Source organism: Alosa sapidissima, chromosome 13, assembly GCF_018492685.1.
Source record: "Alosa sapidissima isolate fAloSap1 chromosome 13, fAloSap1.pri, whole genome shotgun sequence".
Classification (NCBI taxonomy): domain Eukaryota; kingdom Metazoa; phylum Chordata; class Actinopteri; order Clupeiformes; family Clupeidae; genus Alosa; species Alosa sapidissima.
In genome coordinates this window covers 11364029-11391065 of record NC_055969.1, presented here as the reverse complement: position 1 = coordinate 11391065, position 27037 = coordinate 11364029, and the positions used below count along the sequence as shown (strand labels likewise).

The 27037-nt window shown below is 38.6% G+C and overlaps 3 protein-coding genes across 7 annotated transcripts in view; 2 read left to right on the top strand and 1 right to left on the bottom strand.

Moving 5' to 3' along the window:
* Positions 1–23751, bottom strand: part of LOC121680816 (succinyl-CoA:3-ketoacid coenzyme A transferase 1, mitochondrial-like) — a 25961-nt gene extending 2210 nt beyond the window's left edge. The window contains exons 1-14 of one of the 5 annotated variants that reach the window (XM_042060356.1): positions 23686–23751; positions 23359–23473; positions 22875–22964; positions 16074–16258; positions 4725–4804; positions 3698–3806; positions 3208–3298; positions 2059–2194; positions 1756–1905; positions 1501–1607; positions 1276–1336; positions 930–1037; positions 719–836; positions 48–142 (exon numbers count right to left, since the gene is read on the bottom strand). In XM_042060356.1, coding sequence (XP_041916290.1) covers positions 48–142; positions 719–836; positions 930–1037; positions 1276–1336; positions 1501–1607; positions 1756–1905; positions 2059–2194; positions 3208–3298; positions 3698–3806; positions 4725–4804; positions 16074–16137 — 1119 coding nt within the window. In that variant the 5' untranslated portion in view covers positions 16138–16258; positions 22875–22964; positions 23359–23473; positions 23686–23751. The other 4 variants (XM_042060357.1, XM_042060358.1, XM_042060360.1 and 1 more) reach the window with 4 other exon arrangements.
* On the top strand, positions 6607–15108 carry ghrb (growth hormone receptor b). Its single transcript, XM_042060363.1, has 5 exons — positions 6607–6968; positions 8272–8387; positions 9973–10067; positions 12291–12432; positions 14928–15108. Exons 2-5 carry the CDS (start codon positions 8362–8364, stop codon positions 15106–15108), a joined length of 444 nt encoding a protein of 147 aa, XP_041916297.1. The 5' UTR covers positions 6607–6968; positions 8272–8361.
* On the top strand, positions 22843–27037 carry LOC121680818 (coiled-coil domain-containing protein 152-like). The gene is made up of 8 exons (XM_042060362.1): positions 22843–23011; positions 23462–23567; positions 24856–24924; positions 25010–25074; positions 25518–25620; positions 25778–25905; positions 26273–26365; positions 26655–27037. The coding sequence occupies exons 1-8, from the start codon at positions 22949–22951 to the stop codon at positions 26778–26780; spliced, it is 753 nt and encodes a 250-aa protein (XP_041916296.1). The 5' UTR covers positions 22843–22948; the 3' UTR covers positions 26781–27037.

Here is a 27037-nt window from a genome sequence, read left to right as displayed (position 1 = left end):
CTGGTGTGCTGTGTTTTCATATGTTATTGTTATGTTGTGCGTCTCACCAATCCCAGAATGCCATTCTCACTCTGCAGGTGTACAGTGATGTCAGGGCTGATGTAGTTGCTAGCCATCATGGGGATTCCGATGCCAAGGTTGGCTTTTGGCTGTTAAGGCAACGTTTTTCTTATGTAGTTATCATCTCACAGTCCAGTCATGTCTTGTGCTTCACAAAACACAGAGAAATCTTAACGGCAGTATAAGCAGTGATGGGCAAGCTACTTAGAAAATGTAGCTTAAATGAAGATTAAGAGTAGCTTGTAGCTTAGCTCACTACATTTTGGCCATCACTGAGTATAAAAAACCTAGGATCATAAGCGCAAACACTGGTGGGTTAGCTCAATGCTTCCACACACTACATAATAGCTTTAATTCATGCATGAGACACTGCTCATTTCCTGACTTTGAGTTGTATATGATGGGCTGGATAAAAGACAGCTATAAGGTGTCTTCTAATCTTCTAAGAACAAACAAAAAGCTCAAATTCATATTATCATATTTAACTAATATTTGGATTCACTGGTAAATACGCTCCTTTAACATGAATGATTATTTTCAAAAGTTGTCATAACAATGGAAAACTCCTTTGAGGTGGGACATTTAGCTTGTGTTCCACCCATAGACATAAGAGATATAAGAGCCTGTTCTACAGTCTCTGGTCCCGTCTGAAGGATACCGTACATTCCGTCTTCAAACTCAAGGGCAGCACGCCGAATGATCCTCTCCCTTGTGATGTCAGAGTCCTTACGTGGCTCAGGCTTATGCTGTTGTTTATCTGACCGCACTGTCCTTTTCTGTGAAGTTGATGGACACAGATTTGCAAATGATTGGAAGTGGGCCATTAACTCAAGTTGTATATCAGAAGGTTTTATTTAAAATACTCTGACCTCTATTCTTTTCTCATAGCTGGCTCCTTTCACTATACGATCCACATAAATGCTTGGGATGTGGATGTCCTCTGCAGCAAATGTCCCGATGTCTACCACTTCCTCAACCTGAGCAGGACATATGGGGCTTCAGTTCATTGCAAAGGATGTGTCTGCTGCTCAAGTGAAAGTGTTAGCGACACTGCATGTTGAGTTTTTTCATGTTGTCAATATGTTAATGTTGAATAGTGCATACAAAAAAAAAGAATGTAGTCTATGTTGCTCATGGTGGCAATGACATTGGTGGCAAAAATTAGCTCAATATAAATCTATGAATATAATACATTCTGGAAACAATAATGCCAACCTCCACTACTGTTATTTTGGCTGCCTTGCACATGGGTTGATTGAAGTTTCGAGCTGTTTTCCTGGCAAGAGAGGCCAATGATTGTTAATATATACTGACATCTACTGGAGTTTACATGTAGTGATGGAAGAATTTATTCATATATGCAATGTGCTTCTTGATAGACTGATCACTAGTCACCAAGTTCACCAGGAGCTACACCACATTCTAAAACCAGCCTCTTACCTGAACACTACGTTTCCAGCCATGTCACATTTCCAAGCTTTGATGAGAGCATAGTCACCAGTGATGGCTTTTTCCATCACATAATGCCTACCATTGAATTCCTGCACCTGTGCTCAGAGATGAAAGAGACAGAGGATATTTTTCCCCCACACACGCTTCCTGTAAGCACTTAAAATAGTTTTGTTGTATGTACTACATATTGTATTATTATTTCAAATAACAATGGCAATAGGTTTGAATGGACCCCAATCCCACCTCTCTCCTCTCACTGGCGATAGCCACACTGCCGTCCTTATTGTACTTGATGGGGGCACCTCCCTCCTGCACCAGTGTGCCGTATCCAGTGGGTGTGAAGAAGGCAGGGATGCCCGCCCCGCCAGCTCGTACCCTCTCTGCCAACGTGCCCTACAGGAGAACAACATACTGGCAGCGAGTGCATAAGTGTGTGATGTGTGATGTGATCGTGTGTATGCGTGCGTATGTGTGTGTGTGTGTGTGTGTCGGTGTATGTGTATGAGATTATTGATTGTATACTGTATGTACGGTACTGAATGTTACCTGTGGGGTCAGCTCCACCTCCAGTTCTCCACATAGATACTGTCTCTCAAATTCTGCATTTTCCCCGACATATGACGAGATCATCCTCTTGATTTGCTTTGTTCTTAGCAAAAGCCCCAGTCCGAAGTGATCTACTCTGAAACACACAAGGATATGTGAAAGCTAAACCTCACAGATTCAAAAGTTATTACCGGTATCTATACTTCAGACAGCAGAGGAATATGGGGTAGGGGCACTTCTGATCAATGAGCCTGCATTTAAATCAGTTACATTATCACTACAATAGAATTTATGCATTTCATTTATTTAGTAGATGTTTTTCTCCAAAGGTTGGTTTATTTGTTGGGATAGGAAAAATACTGAGGAAAAAATACTTTGTTTTAAGTATCTTAACTTGTATTGCTGGAAATTAATTGTACACATTGTTTGTAAAGCATTGAAAACATTGAGTTATTTTATTCAGCATTTTATCAATTATTACAACACAATAGTCCTTTGCAAAAAAAAACAAAAAAAAAGACAGTGCACCGCTGGCCTTGCATGAATGATGTCCAAAAACAACAAAATGTTCCCTGAAACATTCTCTCACACCCCCTCTGTTTTCCCATTACCATGACATAGTGTATCATACTCCGGCAGTAGGGTGTTAAAGATCTAACATGTTTTGACTCTACTCAGTAGACAGCCTGCTGTCAGATTTACATTTTCAGGACTGTAATTTCTCTAATGCCGTTGCAGAAACCTTCTAAAAATGTGAAGAGTAATTAAACCTGTCTACATTCTGTTTAGGCAAGTTTTGAGTTTTGATACATTTTACTGTGGACAAACGTAGTCATGTGGATTGAGAACCTATATGACTAAATGTCTGATCAGGTTTCAAACTGGGATTTGTTTAGATTACCACCCTTAAATCACATTATATACTTGATTGGGCAAATTCAACACTTGTATTTGGATGATAGTCCACTGTTGGATTACCTCCCAATACCGAGTTAAGACTATGGCAAGAGATTGGATTAAGATATTAAAATAGTAATTTTAATAGGTTTAAATGAATGGGAAAAGCAGTGCTTGAAACAAAGTTACATATAAGTTGCAGGAGCCAGCATGACTGTCAAAATCAGGCTTCCCATGAATTTAGACTCTTACCCTGCATTGTTGCTTACTGCTGTGATACCTTTCACCCCTGTTCTTAGTAGACCATTGATCAGATTCTCTGGGATTCCACACAGGCCAAATCCTAAAGCAAAAGTACAAGGCAAACAATGTGATTTTACTCCAGAGAGCAACTCGGTCAAGGAAAAGACTCGTCAGAGGAGGAAGTGCAAATCACAGGCAGGAAATACCTTATCAAGGGGGGAGGTTTATACATCCTGATTCCATGGACATGTCGCTTTATTAATCTACCAGCTGTTTGTTTAGCATGCTGAAAGAATGTAATCTTTGACATACATCCAACCAGATGTTATGTTATGTGTGTGTTTTGGAAGTAGGCTACAGATTTGAATAAGGCAGGCCTACATTTGTCTTTACTGATCTCTCATGCTTGTCCACTCATTCCAGAAATAGACATGTCATTGCAGTTGCACGTTGTATGGAGATGTTCTTCATCCACATGCAGGCTCTTTTCATGGCCTACCTCCTACTAGTAGTGTGGAGCCATCTGGGATATCTCCAACTGCCTCTGTAGGGTTATTGAAAAACTGTGCATTTTTGGCACAAGTGGTGGAAAAACAGCACCCAATACTCTGTTGGAAGAGCACAAGAAACATTATCCAAGTGTAAAGTTGCACCTGTTCATGATAGTAATGAAATCACCACACAATTGTCCTTTGAGAAATGCTGTGTGAATCAAAAACATCGTTTTTTTTTATGTGTCTTTTTTTACATCGTTTTTTTTATGTGTCTTTTTTTACACACATACTTTTCATGCTATTTGGATAAAAGAGAAAGAGGCAAACAGGTGATTTTCACAGTATAGGCCAATTTTCCACCTTCTTCTGGCAAGCACAGTAATCAGTAGATGCTACTGATTGTGCCTCTAGGTTATTTTTATGGCTTAGAAAACTGTGGTTTTGGCAAGTCCTGCAGAGAGTGAAAGGGGGTTATTTAAACAGTAAGTCAACACACTGACACAAGTCCAAACTCCCCTCATTACTGGAACCGTCCTAGAGAGGGGAAATTAGACGCTTACGCACACACATCACTTACCGCAGTAAGTGCAGAGACCACAGTGGAAATACATGTCCCTTTTTTCTTGTTTACAACACTAGAATATCTAATATCTAGAATATGTTTTCTGTGCAATTTCCATGACTACCAGTAATTGCATCATTCCATACCTGCCGCAAGTCTAATCGCTGTTCCATTTGAGAATGATGACATCAATTAATACGCTTTTGCCAATGGCGAGCAAAGAACAACACAACATGATAGTGTGGTTGTCATATAGGACCTAGTAATTATGTTAGCAGGACTTTTTTATTCAAAAAATTGAAACTTATAACAACAGACAACAAAAACCAACTTCAAAACACTGAATATCATTTTCCATTTTGATTGGTAATAGAGCCAAAATAGATAGAGCTTTAGCTAATAGAGCTTTGCAGACAATAACTAACAATAATGTTCACTGAGTTTTCAATCTTATAAAATAGGCTTCTTACCTTTGCTTGAACACGGGCTCTTACGTCTTTTGCGAGAAATCTGTACATACTTCTCAAAAACATATCACCTCTTGATAGAGCTGTAGGTGAGGACATTATCAGAACCATTAAAATGGCCTTCTTTTGATGAGGAATGGGTTTCTCAAGATACTCAACACTGTGTTAACGGTGTTTCTCAGAAAAGCAGACAAATGAAAAGGGGTGGGCTGACTGCTGTCAATGTAGGCCAGGCAATGGACATTTGCTTTTTGACATTTAGTCATAGTCCAATGGCTATTCAAATCTGACAGTGTAGGTGATGTTAGATATATGGACTGTTAAAGTACAGTAGGTTACAACCCTTTAGGTAATGTTCTATAGAAATGATTTTGTTGTTTTTCTATGATCATTATGTAAATGCTGTTTTTGCATCTAAATGTTCATGTGACTTCTGAGAAATGTTGATTAATGTGCATGAGTGTCATAATGTCAAATAAGAATTTTGAGATAAACATATGAACATATACATATAAACAGATGTAGAAAATCAGAAACACAAGGGAATTATTACATGAAAATAAGTGTGTGAGAAAGAAAGAGGACAGCGCATGAGCTCTCCTTCCATCGCAATGTGTGCAGTGCATGCTTTAGATAAATAGAAGTTTTTGTTAGAGTTCTGAAGACTACAGGTCTGATATAATTTAGAAACAATAACAATATGTATTATCAGTGTCCAGTAGGTAAATAGGACTAATAATAATAATATTAATAATAATAATAATAAACAGAAAAAAACCCAGAATGAAGTGATACACTGCATGGAATCCAAGGTTAATGATTAATATCTCTGAACAGTGGGTTGCACCATATCAATGTTAGGGCACAGGTTGAGTGTGTGTGTGTCACTGAGGGATTTCTCCAAACCCATGAATGAACACAGGTTGGGGCAGCCGTAGCCTACTGGTTAGCACTTCGGACCTGTAACCGGACTACACCTTCATATGACACATTTTATTATTTCCTCAAAACTTTGATTTATTTTCCAATGAATTTACTGACTTTCAATTGTTTAAGGCCTGGAAAATGGGATTTTAAAAGTCCTTGACTTTCCATGGTCATATGGAACCATGTCACCATATATAACCATATATAACTGCCCTTTTGGCCTGGACATCAATTTATTTACAATAAGACTGGCTGCTGAATGAACAGATAGCTCTTTAAAATCCTTGCCGCTGTCAGACTTTGTAATATTACAGCAATAGCAAATTCAACCCCCCCCCCCCCCCCCCCCACACGTTCGAGTTTATAATTAGGGCTTGTATTGTGTCACAAAATGTGCATTATTCGTCTATATCGTATTTGCACTGAGCACACCTCGGTATGCACATCAGTCTTCCCGCACGTGTCGGGCCATGGTCACGTTGAAGTCTGCACTGAACATTGCGCATAACACATTGCAGTTGTGGTGGCTTTTCCCACCGACCCCCAAGCGAGCTTAGCAACATGCATAAATCACACAGAGAACAGTTGAAGCCATACTTTCTATGACTGACCAGTACAACTACATTTTGGCTATAACAGGAAGGAACAATTCAGAAACAGGGTTATCTTAGCAGATAATATGTCGTCCTTAAATAAAACCTTACAAAATAGAACTAATAGCCTACAACGACAGAAAAGACCAGATTGTCTATTTCACGTCTACAGACATATTAGAAGCCTTAGAAAAACAAAATTCACTTTGTGAGAATGTTTGTTGCATTTCAGGCGATTGCGTTTGACTGCACTGGAAAAGTGACCCAGAATAAGCTACGTCATCTGCGTATGTAGGCTAGGCTTTGGCCAAATCGCCTGTGAGATAACTAACAGAATATGATACCGGTAGATAGTCATTCAACTACTCATGGCTTCGGTTAACTGCACCAGCAACACATTTCTTTCATTTGGAGAAATAGCCTACAAGCGCCTCTAGGTTGGCGAATTCGCAGAAAAGTCTTTCGTGGAAAACAGGGTACTGCCTTGTGTTTGGAATGCCTGAGGGTGGCGCTTAAATAGAGATTTCTGGCAAGCAGTTCCAAGGAGAAATCCTCAAACAGGTTTAGGGCGCGCTGAGGCTAAGAGCTGACGCAGGCTGATATTTGTCCGAACATTATGTTTAGACAACTCAAATGTCTCGAATAAGTAACCTACGGTATAATTCTTAGAATATTTTGCATGGTCTCTTCTTCTCTGGACACCATCATCCCGATAGCACATCGAACGGTAATTTTAAAGAATATTAGCCTAGACTTTTTGAGGAATAGGATGTGATATTCAGCAGATCCGCTCAGGAAGCGTGTTAAGCATATGTTTACATTCATTTGTTTACTTAATTTAACATACGATAAATGAAATTATTATTATTATTATTATTATTATTATTATTATTATTACCAATAGCAGTAGGCTATGCCCACAGGATGAACTCAGTTGTTGTTGATGATTGGTTGTTGCTCCATAGTTGAAGGGATGAAAGTTAATGTGAACTATCCTGTTTGATATACTGAATTAATGTGGAGTTAATAGAGATTGTTGACATTGTTGACATTTCTATTGAACTGCCAAGTAAACATTTGTGACTAATTTCCATTAGAATAGTCCTAAATTATTTTATCATATTATATTATTATATTATCATCAATATGTGCATATGGTAGCCTACAGTAAACTAACAGGCTAATGTTAAATCAAAGTATTCATAATGTCAACGGTGTCACTTATTAAAAATTAATTGGACTGATAGCAGTTACATGCATATTTACAAGGGCCATAATGCATATCAGCAATTGGAGGAGCTTTTCTATAAACTGATGGACTGTAAAAAAATATGTGTAAGCCTGGGAGTGGAGGATTGGTGAAGAGTTGTTTAATTAAGATGTGAGCATATAAAAAATAAACTCAAACTAGAGAGTGCTACACACAGCTCCAATGATAATATACTGGAGAGAGTTCAAGTTAGAAATTCACAGAATCAGAAATTCACAGAACCATTGCACGGTTTTGTGGAGATAAGGTGCCAAATGCACTTTCACAGTGCACAACACAGGGTTTTCTCTTTTCCTATAATGGGAAATTAGACAATTAGTGTGAAACAGATGTATACACATTATGCTACCCTGTGCATGCCTTATTTAATGCCTGCATCGTGCTGACAGTTGTACTTGGATGTCTTGGCTTAGCTGACAGCTGTTTCTGTCAATTCTGTTCATTATCTGACATTTTCATGTGAGTTTGCCTGATCCAAGAGAGAGAGGACAGAGAATGTCAACTATTGAAGTATTAGACGGGCTTCCATTGGGTATGACTGACAACTACACTTCTGTTTGAAGGGTGTACTTGAGGCTGCCCTATCGCAGACACTTGACTTGTTTTTGACAATGACAAATACAGGCAGTTTCTTTTGTGAAAATAGTCTTATCAGATCGAAGCTGTCTGTACTGTGTCTGTTTGTAGCTGATTCGTTTTATAGAGTAGCATTTGAACAAACTTTGAGAGTTTCTTTGAATTTAACTTTCTGCCAGGGCAGAACTGAACTGGAAGGTTGCCAAAGAGGAGGAGGCCTTCATGTCACAACTTCTGGACAGAGCCCAGCATTATTTGGCCTAAGACGGATGTCATGTTCTGCTGTGGCCTGTTTACTCGGTTAGGTTTCACAATGTTGCCAAGCAGATGTGCTTTCCTTGAAAACCAGTGATTTCTGTGAATTTATGTACAGTTAAGAACAAAATTATTCATACCTCTGGCAAATATTGATTTAATGTTGATTTTCTCTTGAGCAATATATTTGTTCTGACTGAAAATGACACTGCCACATAGCTAAAGGTTGTAAGACAATGTGGTAGAAACATGGAATAAAAAAAAAAGTGTTTTCATCTTTTTTATAATTTTTTTTAAATGAAAAATGACATGTTCAAAAATATTCATACTCATTTTAAATAATCAGTGGAAACATCATTATTTCCATTCACAGCTCTGAAAATGGTTCTTATACCAAGCCTCTCCATGTCTCCACAATGATTCTAGGCCGCACCTTTTTAGCAGCAATCAGGGGCAGGAACGACTCCTTGCCACTCTGGCCTTGTGCTCACTTTTTTGATGGATTGAGGTCTTGACTCTGGCTGGGCCACTATAAAATGTTGATATTGTTCTCTGTTAACCATTTCTTGCCTTGTTTGGCTGTATGTTTTGGATCGTTGTGTGGTTAAATGGTCCAATGCTGTCTATTGGGATAGGTCTCTCGGCACACTGCCTGATCCTTTTCCTACAGAATCTTAATGTAACCTCTTGTTTTAGTGTTACCGTTTACTTTGTGAAGGTGAGCAAAAGGTCAGAGTGATGGCAAATAATCGTTCCTGCCTAAAAACCTGGATTGCTACTAAAAAGATGCAGTGTAGAATCATTGTGAAGACATGGAGAGGCTCGGTAGGTAGGCCTATTATAAGAACCATGTTGAGAGTGTAATGGCAAATAAAGATGTTTCCATTGATTATTTAAAAAGGGTATGAATAATCTTGGACACACCATTTTTATGTTTTAACATCAAAATGTTAAAAAGATAAAAATGCTTTTTTTTCTGATTCCATGTTTCTACCACACTGTTTTTTGGCATACAGTGTCATTTTCAGTCAGAATAAACATATTGCTAAAGATAAAATCAACATTAAATAAAAAGGTACTGCCAGAATTCAGACACTAGATCTTCCACTGACAAAAAGAAAGCATATTCAACTAGTTTCAACTGAAAAGGCAATTGAGGCCACTTTGCATGAACCTGATCATTAACTCACAAGCTATTTATCCAAGGGGTAGCGTAGCATGTGACCCCCATGATCAAATCAATATACTTATAGGGCAGAAAATTATAAAGGGCATCAGGAGCATATTTAACACGATGTTAATGGACCTTGTGTTTGAGTGAGCCAGCATATCACTTACACTGAAAATCGAGAATCTGAGAATTCTAAGATTTAGAAAGACATCCACACACAATGTAATTCCATCGGTCAGTTAAAGTGTACTCATGGGCTTAATTTGGCCACTTTGTACTGATCTACAGAATAGCATCAGTCAGACTGACACAGGCTTAATTTGACTTAGCATGAGGTAACAACAATTTTAATGTACTGCAAACTTCTGTGTGTCTTTCATATTTCACAATTCACAAGACCAGTGTTTTTAAGGTTGTATGAGCATGCTGTTATGGACTTATGCTTTCTGTCCTTTCCAGGGATTCTGACATGGCAACTATCCAAGTACTTCTCATTGGTTTTCTTGTCCTTGTTCATGATGTGGCAATGAAGGGGTTTCCCCCGAATTTGAAAGGTAAGTTATCCATCTTCTTCTCCACTGACTCTTAATCATGTTTTACAACGTTGCAATTATGGCCTTGGCTATCTTTAGTGTGCACTCATTTCTAGGAATGGTGTGTAAAGCCACAGCAGGCACTTGCAGCCACCCAGTAATTTTGTAAGTGCACGATGCACAGAAAATGTGTTCACGGTTTATAAAACATCTATCTCTGCACTGTAAACAGAATCATGCCCAGGCATATGCTTCAATGAATCTGCCACAATTAAAATACTCTATACACTGCTTTCTTGCTCTTTAAACACTTTAAAACAGTATTCTATTACCACCCAGTCCACTGTGTACAAGCATACAGTGATTTTTCGAGATATAAACCCCTCCCTTAGAAGAGATATAAACCCCCCTCATCAGGCTCTTGAAATTCCTTTTAAATGCACTACGAAGAGTTTGTCTGTTAAGACACATGATTATAAACGCAGAGAAACTGGGAAATTCTGTCTCGTTTGTTGGTCAGTAAGCCGAAGGTTTGTAAAGAAGTGAAGAGTGTTTATTCAGACATTCCTCTTCAGTGTGGAGTACACTCTTCAGCGTATTATACTTAACTTATTTCCACACAGCTCCCTGTGTTTTGTGTAATGTTACATAACATTACGTATAAGTGCATTGTGGGATTTTGTGCAGTAGCTCTGGGACTGTGTATTCTCAACTGAACAGATGGAATTTGCATTAGATGAAGAGAGACTCGTACGTGTACCTAGAACTTGACGCCTACTTGTGTTGGAGCAGGACAAGAAGAACTCTAGAGAGGGAAAGAATATTAAATCATGGCCAGATGGACCAAATACAGCCAGTGGAGTAGAGTACTTGCTGGCAGACAAGATTTCAAGTATATTTTGGGGGCTTTTTATGACTTTAATGATAGGACAGTGAAGAGTGACAGAGGGATCCGGAAAGGACCACCCGGGTCGCCGCTGTACGGTGCAGGTGCCCCAGCCAGTTGCGCCACAGCTGGGGCCAATATAGCTTTTTACACTAACAACATAAAGTATCCATCAAGCAGAGTTCTTAAATGGCCATCACTGGTCCTCTCTCCCCTTAATTGCATACTTTATTGGTTGAAAGGTAGAGCTTTTAAAATATATATATATTTTCTTGTTTGTTAAAATGGGAAGATGCACTGAGTAGGGCATTAATAGAAAAGAGCCTCTATTTTCAGATACTACCTGTTCAGAATCTATCATGGATTAATGCAATATTAGCCTCACTCGTGCAGGAGCACGTTCAGTCTAATGGAGGGGAATAATCATTTCCTGCACATAGCACATTGGTTTTTCCAATTCTGTCTGACGTCAACTTTATTATTGTGTTGATGACTAAATTCAATCCAAACACAATGTGTTTTATTTTTGGGAAGCAACACTGTATATGAGAGCAAGACAATATAAGCATTATATTATATATATTAAATATTATATATATATAACATTTACATTTGAGAGCTATACATAAGCACATACATAATACATTTATAATGCTTTCTACGATTAACTTACTTAAGCTGAAATCCAGTATCTTCATAATTTCAGATGCTCTTTTTCCTCAGTCATAAATGGCACTTTTTAGAATTTTTCTGCTAAACAGGCTTTTTCTAACTTCTGCTTTGGCACTTTAAACACACTAACACCGTACTGCTATGTGTCAAGACCTGTTTTATAGTCTATCGAAGTGTAATTGTAATTCATTGTAATCTTAACTAGGCTAATTACTCTGTTCTTAATTTTGATAAAATATGCATTTCAAATGACATTTTAATAAGAATATTTTATAATAAGTTAGTTAATATACAGTAGTTGCTTATTTATTTTTAGGATGGTTTATTTATGTAGTTCGCTGAATTAGGAACATGATTAAGTTCCCCACCACTATTTCTGTTCTAAATGAAATATGGATGCTGAAGGGCTATGTGGAGCGATTCTGTGAAAGACTTCTGATGGTAACCTTATCCTGACACACAAGTACCTTCACATATTTCAAACATTTGAACAACTCCTTCCAGGAATACATCCTTCCAGGAAGACACCAGTCAGTTATTAGACTTGTAACCTACTGGTGTTGGGTTTCTGCATAATTGAGCTTTAGAAAAACATTCAATAAAGGTTGTGTTTATCTCTGTCTTATGAAAGGGATACAGCATAATGTTTGAAACTCACTGTTTTTTTTGTCTTACACCCCATTTAGAGCAGTCTCAAAGGCCTCACTTGACTGGTTGTGTTTCAAGAGAAATGGAATCATTCTACTGCTCTTGGAGTGTTGGAACATTCCAGAACCTCACAGAGCCTGGAGACCTCAGGCTCTTTTACACATACAGTATCTTACAAAAGTGAGTACCCTCACATTTCTGCAAATATTTTATTATATCTTTTCATGGGACAACACTGAAGAAATGACACTTTATACAATGTAAAGTAGTGATTGTACAGCTTGTATAACAGTGTAAATTTGCTGTCCCCTCAACACACAGCCATTAATGTCTAAAGCAGGGACTGAAAAACAGAATGATTTTCATTTCGGTTTGTTCTGAGCAAAAACATTATTTTTTCGTTCCTGTTCCAGTGTTCCAAGGCCTCTCCGGTTAGAATGTTATAGAAGAACGGTTAATAACGTTCCTTTAAAAATTACATTGTCTTTACAAATTGATTTATGTCCGGTGGCACAATACTATAGACCTTTTTTTTTCCCAACAGCCTTAAAGCTTAAATCAAAGCACATTCACTATCAAGGCTAACTGTAAAATCACTGTGCTTGAATTCAAGCGTGGTGCGAGATTTAAAAGTAGGCTAGTAGGCCTATATGATATTAAATCTTAAAAAAAATGTCTGATAGCCTAACTGTATTAGGCTAACCTATGTGTGGTGCAACCAACTGCATGACACCCTGTAGATATTTTCCTAGTGTCTCTGGTAGCCTATATTATTTCACAAAATGTTTCAGTAGTTAGATAGTGTTGGATATGAAAATCTTTTCTATCAATTAGTAGTGCTAGCCTATTATACAGGGTAGACACTGATTCATAACATCTGACTAATTCATCCTACGTATAAGAGGTCTGGGGAACACTGTGTGGGCAGGTCACTTTCCAAGCCTATGGACTATTGAATAATATTCAAACAAAGGTTAATCGTAACGATAAATAATGTTATGAACCGTTTATCTAAAATTGAAAATGTTTTCACTCCGGAACAAGTGAAATTTAGACTGGGTAAACCCAGCCTGATCTGTCGGCGATTTCTTTTTCGCCCTGCAGCTCAGGCTGGAAACCTTCCTCTGCTGCTTCCGTTACAATTTTGCCCGGGACCAATCACAAGCTGGCTTATCCACCTGGCGCGCTATTGGCAGGTTTAAAACGATGACGATAGCGGAGCGACGGCAAAGTCTCTCTCACGACTGTCAAACCAATTCCCTTTCACCTCTCGACAACGCTCAATGTCTTTTTTAGGTTAGCAAACAAATCAATCAAGTGTGGGTGTAAATACCATTCACTTTCATGTTTTTTTTTGCACAACCTTCTAAAATCGCTCGATGCCATTGCTGGTCCTGCAGACCGCTGATAAATGGAACGTCACCTATAGACCCTTTCAAGAGAGTTCCATTATCAGCATCATAGGTGGCCCCACAAGGCTTCCGTTTTAACATTCCATATGTTATCTTAATGCAGAGGAAGTAGATTGGGAACCAAATAGACGTTCAAGCATTGTTTTTGTTTTTATTGTTGAAAGGGTCTATAGACCTCTCCGGAATAAGTCCTGCCTCCGAAACATCCAGATCCACCCAACTTCCGCGCGTCGAATGTCTATGGGGAAAAAACATGGCGTTTCGAAATATCATACCCTTCAAACATCTGTGGGTGGCGAAGTAAAAAAAAATGGTGGGCCGAAAATTTTTGATTGTCGTTAAAGTAGAAATATATCAGTAATAAGCACTAAGCTAACGCATGCTTCGGACGCTGCGACTCCCCGAGTCAAGGTTGCATAGCAATGGCAATGTTTCATAGTTTGTCTTCACTGAAATGGAGTTCGTGGCACCAGAGCCTGTCTACGGAGGTGGCACTAACCCTGCATGAAATCGTCACGTTTGATAGGTTGTTAATACATTCTGAAAATGTTACTGTTCTGATGAAGGTCATGCAAAATAAAGCTATCGACTCAATATGACTCTGCCTCTGATTCCTAGTCTGCTTATCATGATCTGTTTTTCGTGAAAAAAAAAATAAATCTTGTCGTCATGTCTTTAGTGTCTTTGTCGGCGATTTCTTTCTTTTTCAAATATCTCAAATAACAGCCAACAAACTCCCAGCACAGTTTTTGCGTCGCTCTTCAAACGTCACCCAGTTCGTTGGTCAGATTGGGGACTGACTATCCAATTGCATAGAGTCATTTCAACTTTGCCTGTTGATCACGCCTCTTGTGCAGTAGAAAATACATAGCAGACTCCCCAGACCAATGTTCAATCTTAAAAATGATAGCCAAACTAAGTGAAATTGGTTTTGATCTCGTTTTCAGTTAAATTTATCCAAAAACTGTGTTCTTGTCCAGTTTTCGTTTTCATTCTTTGAACCGTTTCTAATCGCTGGTCTAAACCACTGGCAACAAAATTGAGTACACCTCTAATAATATAAGTGAAAATGAAGGTGTAAGAGTCATAGCCTAATTTAAGATCTCTTCCTAACAGTCACTCAATACAACAGTGTCTGAAAGGAGTGGTGGGGCATTGTAAGGGAAATAGTAACTTAACAAGTGTCACAAAAAACACTCTTAATCATAGGAAATTGCTAAATTGACTGTAATGTCTCATTTCTATCTTTCTCTTTGTATCTAGCATGTCTTCCAGAGAATGGAAGGAATGCCCTAAATACACCTTGCTGAGAGAAAATGAGTGTTACTTTGACAAACGCCACACACAAGTATGGGTGGCTTACAAAATCGAACTACGCTCGCGTGATCAGTCCATTATCTATGATGAAGACCAGTTCACAGTGGAGACTATTGGTGAGCCATGAATACTAACCCTTTCCAGTGACCACTGTTGACCAAGTTTCTGAAACCTATTTTCTATGCACTATGGTAATGCTATGGTGAACTCTTAATATTCTACACATTAGGCCAGGGGTGGGCAAACTTTTTGGCTCAAGGGCCACATTGGGTTTTGAAAAACCCCACCCCCCCACCCACAACACACACACAAAAAACATACATTTTTTATAGCCTATCATTTAGTATCAAAAGTAATTTTCAAATATTAATTGAATATTAATCAAATATTAAAAAAATACTGCTAATTTGATGCTGTTTAACAAATGTATAAATTGTGCACTGTCGCTTTAAGAACAATTCCCATTTAGTTCTCAATTATCTTCTAGCAGCTCTGCTCTGCTATGGCTAGTGCTGTACCAAATGGCTGTGCCCCCTCACAGTTTATAAATTGTCAGTAGTGGGAACCACTGTTGCCTTTATGATTTCCTTATAAGAAGGAAATATCAATTATCAACAATGACAAGTCAGCTGGAACCTGCCCTCTCTCTCCCTCTCGTGAGCGCTCAGACGCGTTCATAATGGAGTAGCATAATGTTCAAGTTAGATCTGCTGCAAAGGAGATAACAAAAGAATAGGCCTGTCATCTCTATGTAACATCATGTTTTGACATTGACATTGACATTGTTAACGTTCTCTAAAAAGAGTGAAAAGCAGTTTGTAGTAAAGCTAACCAACGTCGTCTCTATCACAAGAAAAAAAATAGCGAGCAGTCTGATAACCAAATTAAATGCTTGGCGGGCCGGATTAAAGTGCTTGGCGGGCCGGATCCAGCCCACGGGCCGCAGTTTGCCCACCCCTGCATAAGGCTATAGATACTTATTTACACATATAAAGCCTAATGTGTAGAATATTCATCATAGGAAACTACACAAATGGATTTGCTATATGGTTAAATTCTAATATTCATGTGTATTAGTATATCCGGACCCACCTGTTGGGTTGAACTGGACCATTCTGAGTGTGGGCATGACCAAGATGTACACTGATGTACTCATAAGCTGGGAGCCACCACCATCAGCAGCAGTGACTGTGGAGGCGGGTTGGTTATCCCTGGCGTACGAGACTCAGTACCGAGAGCCTGGTTCAGCTACTTGGAACATAGTAAGGGCCAATAATCTATCAAAGGAGTTTAAAATAGAGATTAGGAATAATATTTTATTCCTTTTGCACAATACATAATTACTTACCAAACAGACAGATACTAAAGTATAAAGTATTTGTGATTAGTATTGCTTTGTCATGGCTGTGCCTTCACTTGACTTCTGAGTCTAATTTTATCCTCTTTTGTAGCTGGATGCAGACACAGAGACCAAGAAATACGTCTATGGGCTTCGCACAAACACAGATTATGAAATCAGAGTGCGATGCAAGATGAAAAGTTCCAATAACTTCAGTAACTTCAGTGACACCCTAATGATCAGCGTACCAGCCACAGGTAGAAAAAGGCATAGCTCTGTCACAAGCATGTTTAAATTCATAATTTAGTTCCTTATTTTATAAGAAGACTTGAAGAATATGTATGTCCTCTCTCTTTCCTAGAATCAAGTGTTCCAATTACTGTAGGGTTCATCTTTACAGCAGTGGGCTTTGCTGTCATTGGTATGCTGGTAGTGGTCTCCCGACAGAAGAAGTAAGTCTTTCTTTCATAACACTACCAAATACGGCAAGTTAATGAGCAGTAACATTAGTGGCATGAAGAATTTACTATCCCATTGATTCTACAACAACTCCAATGCAAAGCACAATTAAGCACACAGAAATGCATCATGCTTATATGAGCTGTTAGAAGATAGATAATGGCTCTGAACTGGCATTTGAGTATTTATGTCACTTCACTATTTCAGACTCATGGTGATTTTCCTGCCTCCTGTCCCTGGCCCCAAAATCAGAGGCATTGACTTAGAACTTCTTCAGGTATGTTATTATTACAAATGTCATTAGACAATTGTGGTCCCTCAGAGCTGTATGTCAAATCAAATACCAGTGATAGTTACCCTTTACAAATTCCTTGCTGGTCTCTTGTGTTGAGGGATAATAGAAATAAAATGCTGACACACTGATGTTGTGACTCAGTCCGTAAAGCTATTTTTCTTTGTGAAAACAGAAAGGAAAACTGTCTGAGCTCAACTCAATCCTGACCAGTCATGCTGTCCTGGGGTCTGACCTTTACAACAACGACCCCTGGGTAGAGTTTATTGAGGTAGATTTAGAGAAGCCTGATGCAATTGAGCAGGATCTGGACACAGCATTCCTCATCGACCACTCCCCCTCCAACAGCACACATCTGACCAGTGATTTCCATGACGATGACTCAGGTCGGGCCAGCTGTTGTGAACAAGACCTGCCAGAGCCTGAGTCGGTAGAGTTTACAACCCCTATGCTGTCGTCATCCTCGATTCTTGACCCCACTGCAACTCCCCGAACCGAAACCCAATCGCAGGTGGCAACATCTCAAGATTCATGGCCTGGCACACCAGATCTGTATGCTCAAGTGAAACAAGTAACCCCATTGGGTGAAGTGGTTTTGACCCATGAGAAGCAGAGAGGGGAGACCATCAATAAACAGGACAAAATGAAATGTGATCTGACCAGGAAAGATCCAGATTTCCACTTGCTTGTGCTCGAAGATGAGAAAGGTAACACCTCTGAGCCAGGCGTCAACATGAGCATGAACCAATCAACTGGAGATCACAGTCCATCCTTATCCCCCACAGGGGATGTCAACTTTGCACCCCGTCAGCCATTAATGGATTACCAAGAACCACAGGTGGCCTCAGCAGCAGTTCCAGAGTCGTCGGTTCCTCAATCATCGGCACTGCCCTCGCCAGAATACACTGTGGTGGATGGCACTGATCCACAGAATAGCCTCCTACTGAGATCCAATGCTCCCTTGGCTCCCAGCTCTTCAAACATAAAACAGAGGCCCTCGCCAGAAGGGTACATATCCTCAGACCTTATGGACAGTATGTCTTTTTGAATGACCACAAAATAAAAACACTTCATCAGAACTAATGAAATGCAGTGTACATAATCCCAATGCAGTCCAATGGGATACTGCTTCATGTTTTTTGTTTTGTTTTTTTAAATGTGCCATAGTGCATAGGTTTAATAGTTCATACTATTTTGCTGTGTTTTTATATTAAGCCTTAGAGATGTTTGTACCTGATGAAGGGAAATGTGACACTGTTAGGCAACATCAACTAGGTCATAATGGTCTAGGACAAGAATACTGGGCTAGCCAACAAGGCATCTTAAGAGAGGGACTCAAACTGATATGTAAAATATACCGAGCTAATAAATAAAGCGGTGCAATACAGGAATGGTTGATGGATCTTAGCTGTTTGCCTAATTTGGCCAGTTGCTGTAGATCCTTCTCTGTTTACACAAAGGAATTAATTGGTTTGTTATTTTAAATCATGTTTACTATGTTAATCATATTAATTGCTCTCATTTAATACAAACCGGTCACCTACTATGTGTAAATGACCAGCTGGCCAAAGGTATAGCTCACTATAAACTGTGAAAATGCTTGGATCTAATTTTATCATTTTTAACCTATGGGTTATTTCCCAGCATAACCATGCCTTGAGCCTACTTCAGCATTTATTTCCTGAAGTCCATGTGAAAGCAGTAGCTAAATGTGCCTTATCAGATAAACTAATTGTAAATAATGTTTAACATTGAAATGTTTCTGAAAAGAATGTATTTTTGAAAATGGTTATCTTGTTTCCAAATATGTGGATGTTTTTAAACAGTTAATAAAAATCTATGAGCAAGGGTGGTTTTGTAAAGTTTGTAAAACCACATAGACTACTGATATAGAGGGAGAGCAGCTTCACAGAAGAGAACTTCTGACGACAAATTTGAGGAAAAGTTGGTAAACCACCCTTCTTACCTAATTTGAGGGTGCTGATTCTGAATATTGTTTACCAAGCTCAATTCTGAGTTCTAAGCCGCATAATCAGCATTTTAACATAAAATAGCGATTATTTTTGCTTATTTTTCCCTAAATTGGGTTGATTTCAAAAGTAAATCACTAAAACCAAATAAAAGTGTTCTCTAAATACATGTTTGAGCATTAAGGAAGCCATACTATAGTTTATTAACGTATTTAATGGGAACATGATTACAGTTAACATGTAATAAACTCAGAAATTCTAATCAAAACACGACCATATTTTTATTGCTAACATAGTGAGTCACTCGTGGTGTTTAATGCATTTCATCACAATAACAAATTGCACAGATAACCTTCAACTCAGAATATATCCTACAGTACATATGAACTTAGATAGAGGGAATAAGCCTAATGCAGAACTGCATCTACCATCAGCAACAACCGGCAAGTAAAAAACATTTTACTTCTAGTAACACTGGATTTGGTATGTGTGCTTGCCTCCATACTAGAGCTTGATAATGTGCTCTTCTAATATGCCATTGAGCAGCATCACTTGTTGGTGGTAGAGCCTCCGATCCTCGACATCTAGAAAACAGAGTGGCTCTGTAATAGTGTTGGCACGATACCAAAATTATGACTTCGAAACAATACCTGCCATAAATATCTTGATACTCAATACTGAAACGATATCCAAATCCTAAAATATCTGGAAAAAGAAAGGAAGCAGGCCTCCTCCAAGTGTATTGAGTGTTTTGACTGATTTGTGTTGAATTTGGTGCACTTTTGGTCAATTCTGGGTTGACCAAAGGAGAGGAGTTCTAAACTTCCTACATAATTATTATTTTTGTAGTCAGTAAAATAGTAGTTTGTGTGTGATTAAGTCCTTTATTGTTTGTTATAGCTCATTTATATTGTGTGATGTTTTGGCAATAAATTACCTTTAAATAGCCAAAGTAGGCTAGATCAAGGTCAGTGTTCAAATTACTGCATACCAATCACTTAATGCTATGCAGAAGAGCCTAATCTTTAGGTCATCTGATGTAAGATACCCTAGGCCTTCCTGTGTTTATGGGATTTCTTTGACAGTTGCAAAGGGAAAAAAGTGAAGATAGTCTGTTCTGTAGTTCTGTGCTCCCAGTACGTTAATAAGTACGTTTCAACCACTCTTTGGGTCTGATAGCAATAATTTTACGGTTAAAATTATTAATAATTGAATTGCCATGTGACCCTTCTTGGTTTAAAACAAAGACACCCTCCCCCAATCAAATGCTAATGTGGTGGTTCAAGGCCTATCAGTTACACAGGACAAAGGATGTTTCCTTGATATAATGTATCCATGTGTCCTGAAATGTAAATGTATTCATGTTTGGTATCATTCTGATAGTCTTAGTACAAGGATTGTAATGATTTGATTGTGAGAATGTTTGGAACATTCTATAAGTGATATTTCTGATATATATGATATCTCTCCTCATGCTATTCTGATAAGAATGGATAGGTGTGAAGTGGGTGTGAGTAGGTGTGTCTGATACCAAGTGGAGAACCAACCAAGTGGGCTTGTTTTTGGCGCCATTTTCTTCTTTGTTTAATGCATTTAAAAGTAACTAAACTGCAATGTTTGTCAGATTTTGGGTTTTTAGACTTGGACTTATAAGATGTAGAACTGAAGAGAGGAGAAGTTGGCTACAGGCCAACCTAGGCCTTTCAGGCCTGGGCTAGGCCTACATAGACCATAGACCTTTTTTGTACCCTCTCTGCTTGTAACAGAATAAACTTGATTCCTGAGTTTTTCCTGAAGTTCGCCAGTCTAAGATTAATATTAAGTAATTATTCACCACAATTACTTTCAGGTCTTAATCAGATAGGCCTACAACATTATTACATTACATTACATTACATTTGGCTGACGCATTTTTAACCAAAGCGACTAACAACATGGTAACAGTTAAGTTTTAAAGCAATTCTCTCAACAATTTTAGGGCAATTTAAAAACGGTAGAGTACAGTAAGAATAAGTGCATCAGTGAGTGCTGTTTTTAAACAGTTGAGTGTCAGTTCAAGACGGCTGGTAAGTGCTAGCATCAGCAAGACTTGTTGTAAGTGGTGCTATGAAAGGAGATGTTCTCTAAAGAGCTGGGTCTTGAGGAGTTTTTTGAAAATGGAGAGGGATGACCCTGCCCTTGTAGGAACTGGCAGTGTGTTTCACCAACGAGGAACAACAGATGAGAAAAGTTTGGATTGGCCTGAGTGTATCTGTTGCAATATCTGTGTGCATTCCTACATTAGGTCTATTTCTTTGATAGTCAACATCATTTGCTACCACATAACAAATACCAATTAACAATACAAATGTTTCTTACAAACTTTCCTGCATACTTCTTAAATATGCTGCAGTCAGATGGGTGTCCTAAAGACCAATGCCGTAGTCATGATGTCAACATTGGGGGGGACCAAATCTGTGGTGGGGTCTGAGGGCCATGCAAAAAATCACAAACAAGTTGTTACAACGTTTTTTCCGACTTGTGTGCGTCGCCACATTTGATTCCTACGTTTTGCCTGCATGGATGCGCGATCGAGTGTGCATCTAAATAATATGCAAGATGCAACAACCATTTCTAAGAGGCCTATAAACAGGGTAATTCCTGGCATTAGTACTAGCATATGAATGCATTATTTATGTTGTAAGACATGTGAAAGAAATGAATGACACAGGCTTGCACAAATTCATCATTTAAAATAAAACTTCACTTTCGCTATCATTGCGAGAATAGGTTACAATATGGAAAATGTTTCCATTTTCCAAGTTCCCTTTGAGTCTGATCGGCTCCAAAAATGTATGGGATTTCCTTAGCCTGTGCTACACCTTTCCAAAAAGTTTTGTGAGAATTGTGAGCTTTTGTGATATTGTTGCCAGCCCTACCTAACCGCAGTAGGGTCAGAGAGGGTTAAAGCGGAGCTAGTACAGTAATCAAGGATCTTTGGTAGGGTGCAGCAAATGGAAGCTTTTGATAGCGCACGCCACTAACGAAAAACTAGGGTGACCAGATGTGCTCTTTTTCCAGGACATGTCCTCTTTGAGACCTTACAAATCGTCCAGAATTTTGTTATTCTAGAGCCTCAAACGTGTTTACAGCGAAATTGCATTGCGTTTTTCTCTGTCGTTAACAAATAAGTTCAAAATAGCATTTTGAGGCAGTGTTTTCTAATAATGCAATATCTTCCGCAACCCTCATATGCACACTCTTCCATTTTTTTGCATGGCTGGAATTTGAATGATAGGAAAGAGCACCAGTGAGATGTTTTAACTAGGCAAGCACAGTCGCCTTTACAGTAAAATACAGTGTAAATCCTCTGTAAAGACTGACAACTCTTCATAATAGTTAGTGACAAAGTACTTTCTACAGAAAAATGAGCAGTCACCTACTATTCTATCAATTTATTATCAAGGAATCTATTTTGCTTCTAAACGTCATACTGGATTTTAGCTATTATTTCAATTTATATTTTAATTTTAGCTTATTTTCATTTGCTACTTGAGTCATTAGGGTAATTCCTGTCCTGTCCTACAACATATCTGATACATTACTTTTTTGCAATTCCTATGATATCTGATGGCAAAACCAAAAAGTATGTGAATTATGCTAATTACGCTAATTAGCAAGCTTAAAACTCAAAATTGAGCTTGGTAAACAAAATATTTGAATTCAGCACCCTCAAATTGTGTGAAATAGCCCCTTTACCGACTTTTCCTCAAATTTGCCAACAGGACTTTTTCTGAACGTTTGTTAGCTATCTGCTCTCCCTCTAATAGGGCAAAGGACACACACAAGCTTACCTCTTCATGGTTGTTCACGAGCCTCTATAGTAGCCATTAGCTTGCTCCCTGCCCTGCACAGTTTTCAACTCAATATGAAGACATCTACACCTGTGGATTTAGATAAGCTTGTCAAAGACTTTTCTCAATTAGAACAGGTAAGTTAAGGGGATACAGATATGGTCAGCAATACATTAATGTTGTTAATTTGCGGAGTCACAGCTACTTAGCTTGCTAGCGGCCAGTTGTGTCAAATTATCCTTTTCAGTCTTGAACAGCAAAAGTATTTTACAATAGTTTTGTTTTAAAACTGTCGCTACATAGTTTGTTAAAATGATATTATGTTTGCAAATAAAATCGCTTCAATATTTAACTAGTGAGTGTAAAAAAGTAAACCTTGTAAAGCCAACATTAGTATTACTAGCCTTTCTGTTGGCTTTCTGTTAACTTAACGTTAGCCATCAAATTAAATTTCTCTGCGTTGGTCATAGTTCTACATCTTTACCTTTTGTGTGTCTTGGCGTCAATTTACATACCCAGGACATGCATAACCTGGCTGTGTTGCTTGCTAACAAATGGTCCCTTAATTGGTTGTTGGTTGAACTTAGAAAATAACAGATCTGAGGAGTAAGAATAGCATTCTTGAAATGAAACTGGAGGAGACCAACCGATTTTTGAAGTTTTCTCAATCAAAGGAAAAGCATTTGACTGAAGGTAAGAACATGAGCACCCCACTAATAAAATTTTGCTTTCAAGATATTTCAAGAGCAGCGCCTTTACTTACTTTACAGTTTTACTAAAGTAATGAAGGTCTGGTAGGCCTATGACCTACCTGAAAAGAACGACCTTGTTTTTATGAAATAGACCTGCTTCCAGGACATCAGATTGAATTGTGTGCAGCAGACCTGTTTTTTAAACATAATTTTCTGAAGCTTTGCCTCCCTCTAGTGGTAGGAACTCTGTGTAGGCTACGTGTGTCTTGTGTACTGATATGAAACTTGAGGTTACAGAACCCTGGTTCTTGCATGAGAAAGGTATCTGACTGGCAGGTGTCATATAGGCTACCTCTGAGGATGTCTCAGTACCATTAACAGTATTGGTCAGTAGGCTACTTTATGAACATGACTTGCCTGGGAAATTGTCGATAGAATAATCACACCTACCAAATTATGTCAGTAAGTACTCTGAAATGCATGGGTTTGCAGACATACTTTTCTCATGTGTCTTTGATTGGATTCTGTTAGGGTAAACTACATTTTTAATTTGGCTACATGAGACAGGGGATAACATGTTAAAGATGGATACGTCCCTCGGCCTTGAAGCAACCCCAGAAACGTTTGGTTGGGCTGCAACCTTTTTGTCAGGCCTAGGAACAGGGCTACCTTTCAGTGAAGAAGGGAAATCAGCTGGCTATACTCGCCAAAAAAGACCTTTGGGGTCCATGAGCATGCCCAATAGTTGGGTTTTCCTCTTGAGAAAGAGTCTGTACATATTGACTGTGGCCCTCTTCGGAGTCCAGCAGGGCCATAGCTACCCCACAGTTTACACCATGCATCTGTGTAGATGTAAACGGTCCTAGACCGCGTTGATTTCCCTCCAAAGAACTAGACTGGGTGTGGCTGTTACATCTTCCTCCATTTCAACTTGTTAGGCCATCAGCAATGATAACGCATTGACATCACATATTACTTTTAAATTCCCTTTAGACTGGTTTGATGATGTTTGCATCATTCATGGCTATGTAAAGGTGATAAAATGATGATAGCTGGCGTATAGGGGAAAAGGGGCATGTCCTATAACTAAATTCTGAAATGAAAAATGAATACTTGAAAGAAGATTTTCAACAATGTGTTATCTCTTAATATCTTAAAACAAACAAACACACACACACACACGCATGTTGTGACAATTAATTATTTTTGCTCTTACCAACAACTCATATTTCTAGTATTTGTGTTATTGATGTTGTCTCATTTGTCCTATATTCATTTATTTACTACAGACAGAAATGGGTTACTTGGGACAATTCAGGGGCTTCAGCAAACTCTTCAACAACAGTGTAATTTGAGAGGTAGGTTCCTGCACCACGTATCCTGCTGGAAAGTGGATATTTAATTTATGTTTAGCCAAGTTTAACATGCATGTTATTTTTGTAGTGGAAAATGAACGTTTTAAAAAGTCCTTGCTTGACATGAAGAAGGACAATGAAAATATTATGGAGGTAAATGCATTTTTCATACATCAATTTGGATAAATTCTAGCCTGGGAACACACAGACCTTCACAATTGGGAGTGGGTCTGGAAAAGGTTCATTGACTTATATGACTTCCAGCAGGGGCGTAACTAGCAGTGAAATTAAACTTAAAATGATACATTAAACTCTTACCAAATCGTTTCAAAAGTGTAGCAATCTTGTAAATGAAGGTTTTAAATGCAGTTGTTTTCTTAAATCCAACGAAATATGTCCATGCTGGATTAGCGATTGTATTAGCGTGCCCGTGTTTTAGGGACATTGGAAATGGGCTTCATGGGCTTGGCCAGACTGGACCTGCAGAGCAAATCCAACATTTGCTGAAAGCTTGTATGGGTATTCCCAGGCTAGATAAATTCACTAATGCAAGTGTGTTGAAGATGTGTGTTAAGGTCTCCACCGTGTGGCTACAGGATTTCCATGCTCAAATTGAGGGGCTTCAAGCTGAGATTGCAGTTCTACAAGAAGACCACCAGAGGGAGCTAGAGGAAGCCCAACAGGACACCCAGAGACTATGTGAGTATTGGTCAGGTGACAGATTCACTTTAAAGTAATAGTAACATGTTAATGATACATGCAGGCTTATACAAACTAACATAAAATGTATACACAGCCTAGTGTTTATGCACTGCCTATATATTTGACATTCATGGTTGACTGTTCATTGTTGAAGTGGTGGAGAAAGAGCGAGCTATTAAAGAAGTCATTGAGAAGAAAGAGTGTGAGGAGGAGGAGCTGAGGAGAAAGATCCGAGACCAGGACAAAGAAAAGCAGAGTGAAATCATTAAACTACAAATGGAGGTAGACTGCTGCCCATGTACAATCACTTCATCTCTCTTTTTTTCTCATCTCAGTTTTCATGAAAGCATGAGAGTTATTCATTTTCATTCATTCATTCATTCATTCATTCATTCATTTCTATCATATTCAACATTTCTGTTGGTGCATGTATATAAGTATAGATAATGTATGTATGTGTGCATAATGTATGCATAATGTATGTATTGGACATGCATATTTCTACCAGCACTTTGCTTCACCAGCTCTGCTGAGCTTCTGAAACCCATCCGATGAGTGATTAAATAGCCTTGTTCATATTCATAAACATAAAATGATCTTTTATCAATAAAGTTCTTATAAATGCATGTACGTGTGTCCTAAATTACAGTTTAGTGCAAAGCTAGCTAGGGCCCAGAGCACAGCGGTGAAGCCCCAGCAGACTCAGGCCTCCAGCCTTGCATCTCAGAACATCTTCAAGAGGGTGAGGATTCAGCCCATTAACCAGAGCAATCATTCATTCTGAACAGGGAAACCTTTTTTCTGTGAAATATGTTCAGCAGGGCACACTGACCCGCTATGAGGTTGAGTGGCCTAATAGTGATACTGTATCAAAAGCTATGTAATATGTGTTATTCAGCTTAGCCACTTAAGAGCATTTGGATTTTTGATCATATTTTCTATATTTATTGAGCTATTGGAAGTGAAAGACTAATTCACTGTCAAATCAGTAAAGTCAGATAAGCACCATATGTGTGTTTGTGTGTCTGCAGAAGCTGCAGTTCATGCAGGAGGAAAAGAATCGTGAAATTGAGGCCTTGCGCCAAAAAGTCAAAGAACTGGAGCAGCAACAGTTCACCAGCTTCGCAGAGTCACGTCTTAAAAGAAGGAAGATGTAACAGGCTTGTCATAAACCCGTGGAAACCAGCCAGTGAATATTAATAACCTTTCATTGCATAATGCTTTTGCAGCAAGTTTTTCAGGTTGCAATGGAGACAGGCAGTGGATATTTTATGACTGTTTATTTATTATGATTTTTGTTTGTGCTGGTTAAGGCTGTGCTGAATCTTTTATGGCTGTCAATTCCATGTGAATGAGGAGTTTTCAATATATCCTGCTGTTAAGTCCTTCATGCAATAAAATCATTCTGATTCTA

Coding starts and splice junctions, on each gene's coding strand:
- ghrb (XM_042060363.1), top strand. CDS start 8,362: ATGTTCTGCTGTGGCCTGTTTACTCG. Junction 8,388..9,972: donor TGCTGTGGCCTGTTTACTCG/GTTAGGTTTCAC, acceptor TGTCCTTTCCAG/GGATTCTGACATGGCAACTA. Junction 10,068..12,290: donor GTTTCCCCCGAATTTGAAAG/GTAAGTTATCCA, acceptor CACCCCATTTAG/AGCAGTCTCAAAGGCCTCAC.
- LOC121680818 (XM_042060362.1), top strand. CDS start 22,949: ATGAAGACATCTACACCTGTGGATTTAGATAAGCTTGTCAAAGACTTT. Junction 25,621..25,777: donor ACAGGACACCCAGAGACTAT/GTGAGTATTGGT, acceptor TCATTGTTGAAG/TGGTGGAGAAAGAGCGAGCT. Junction 26,366..26,654: donor CTCAGAACATCTTCAAGAGG/GTGAGGATTCAG, acceptor GTGTGTCTGCAG/AAGCTGCAGTTCATGCAGGA.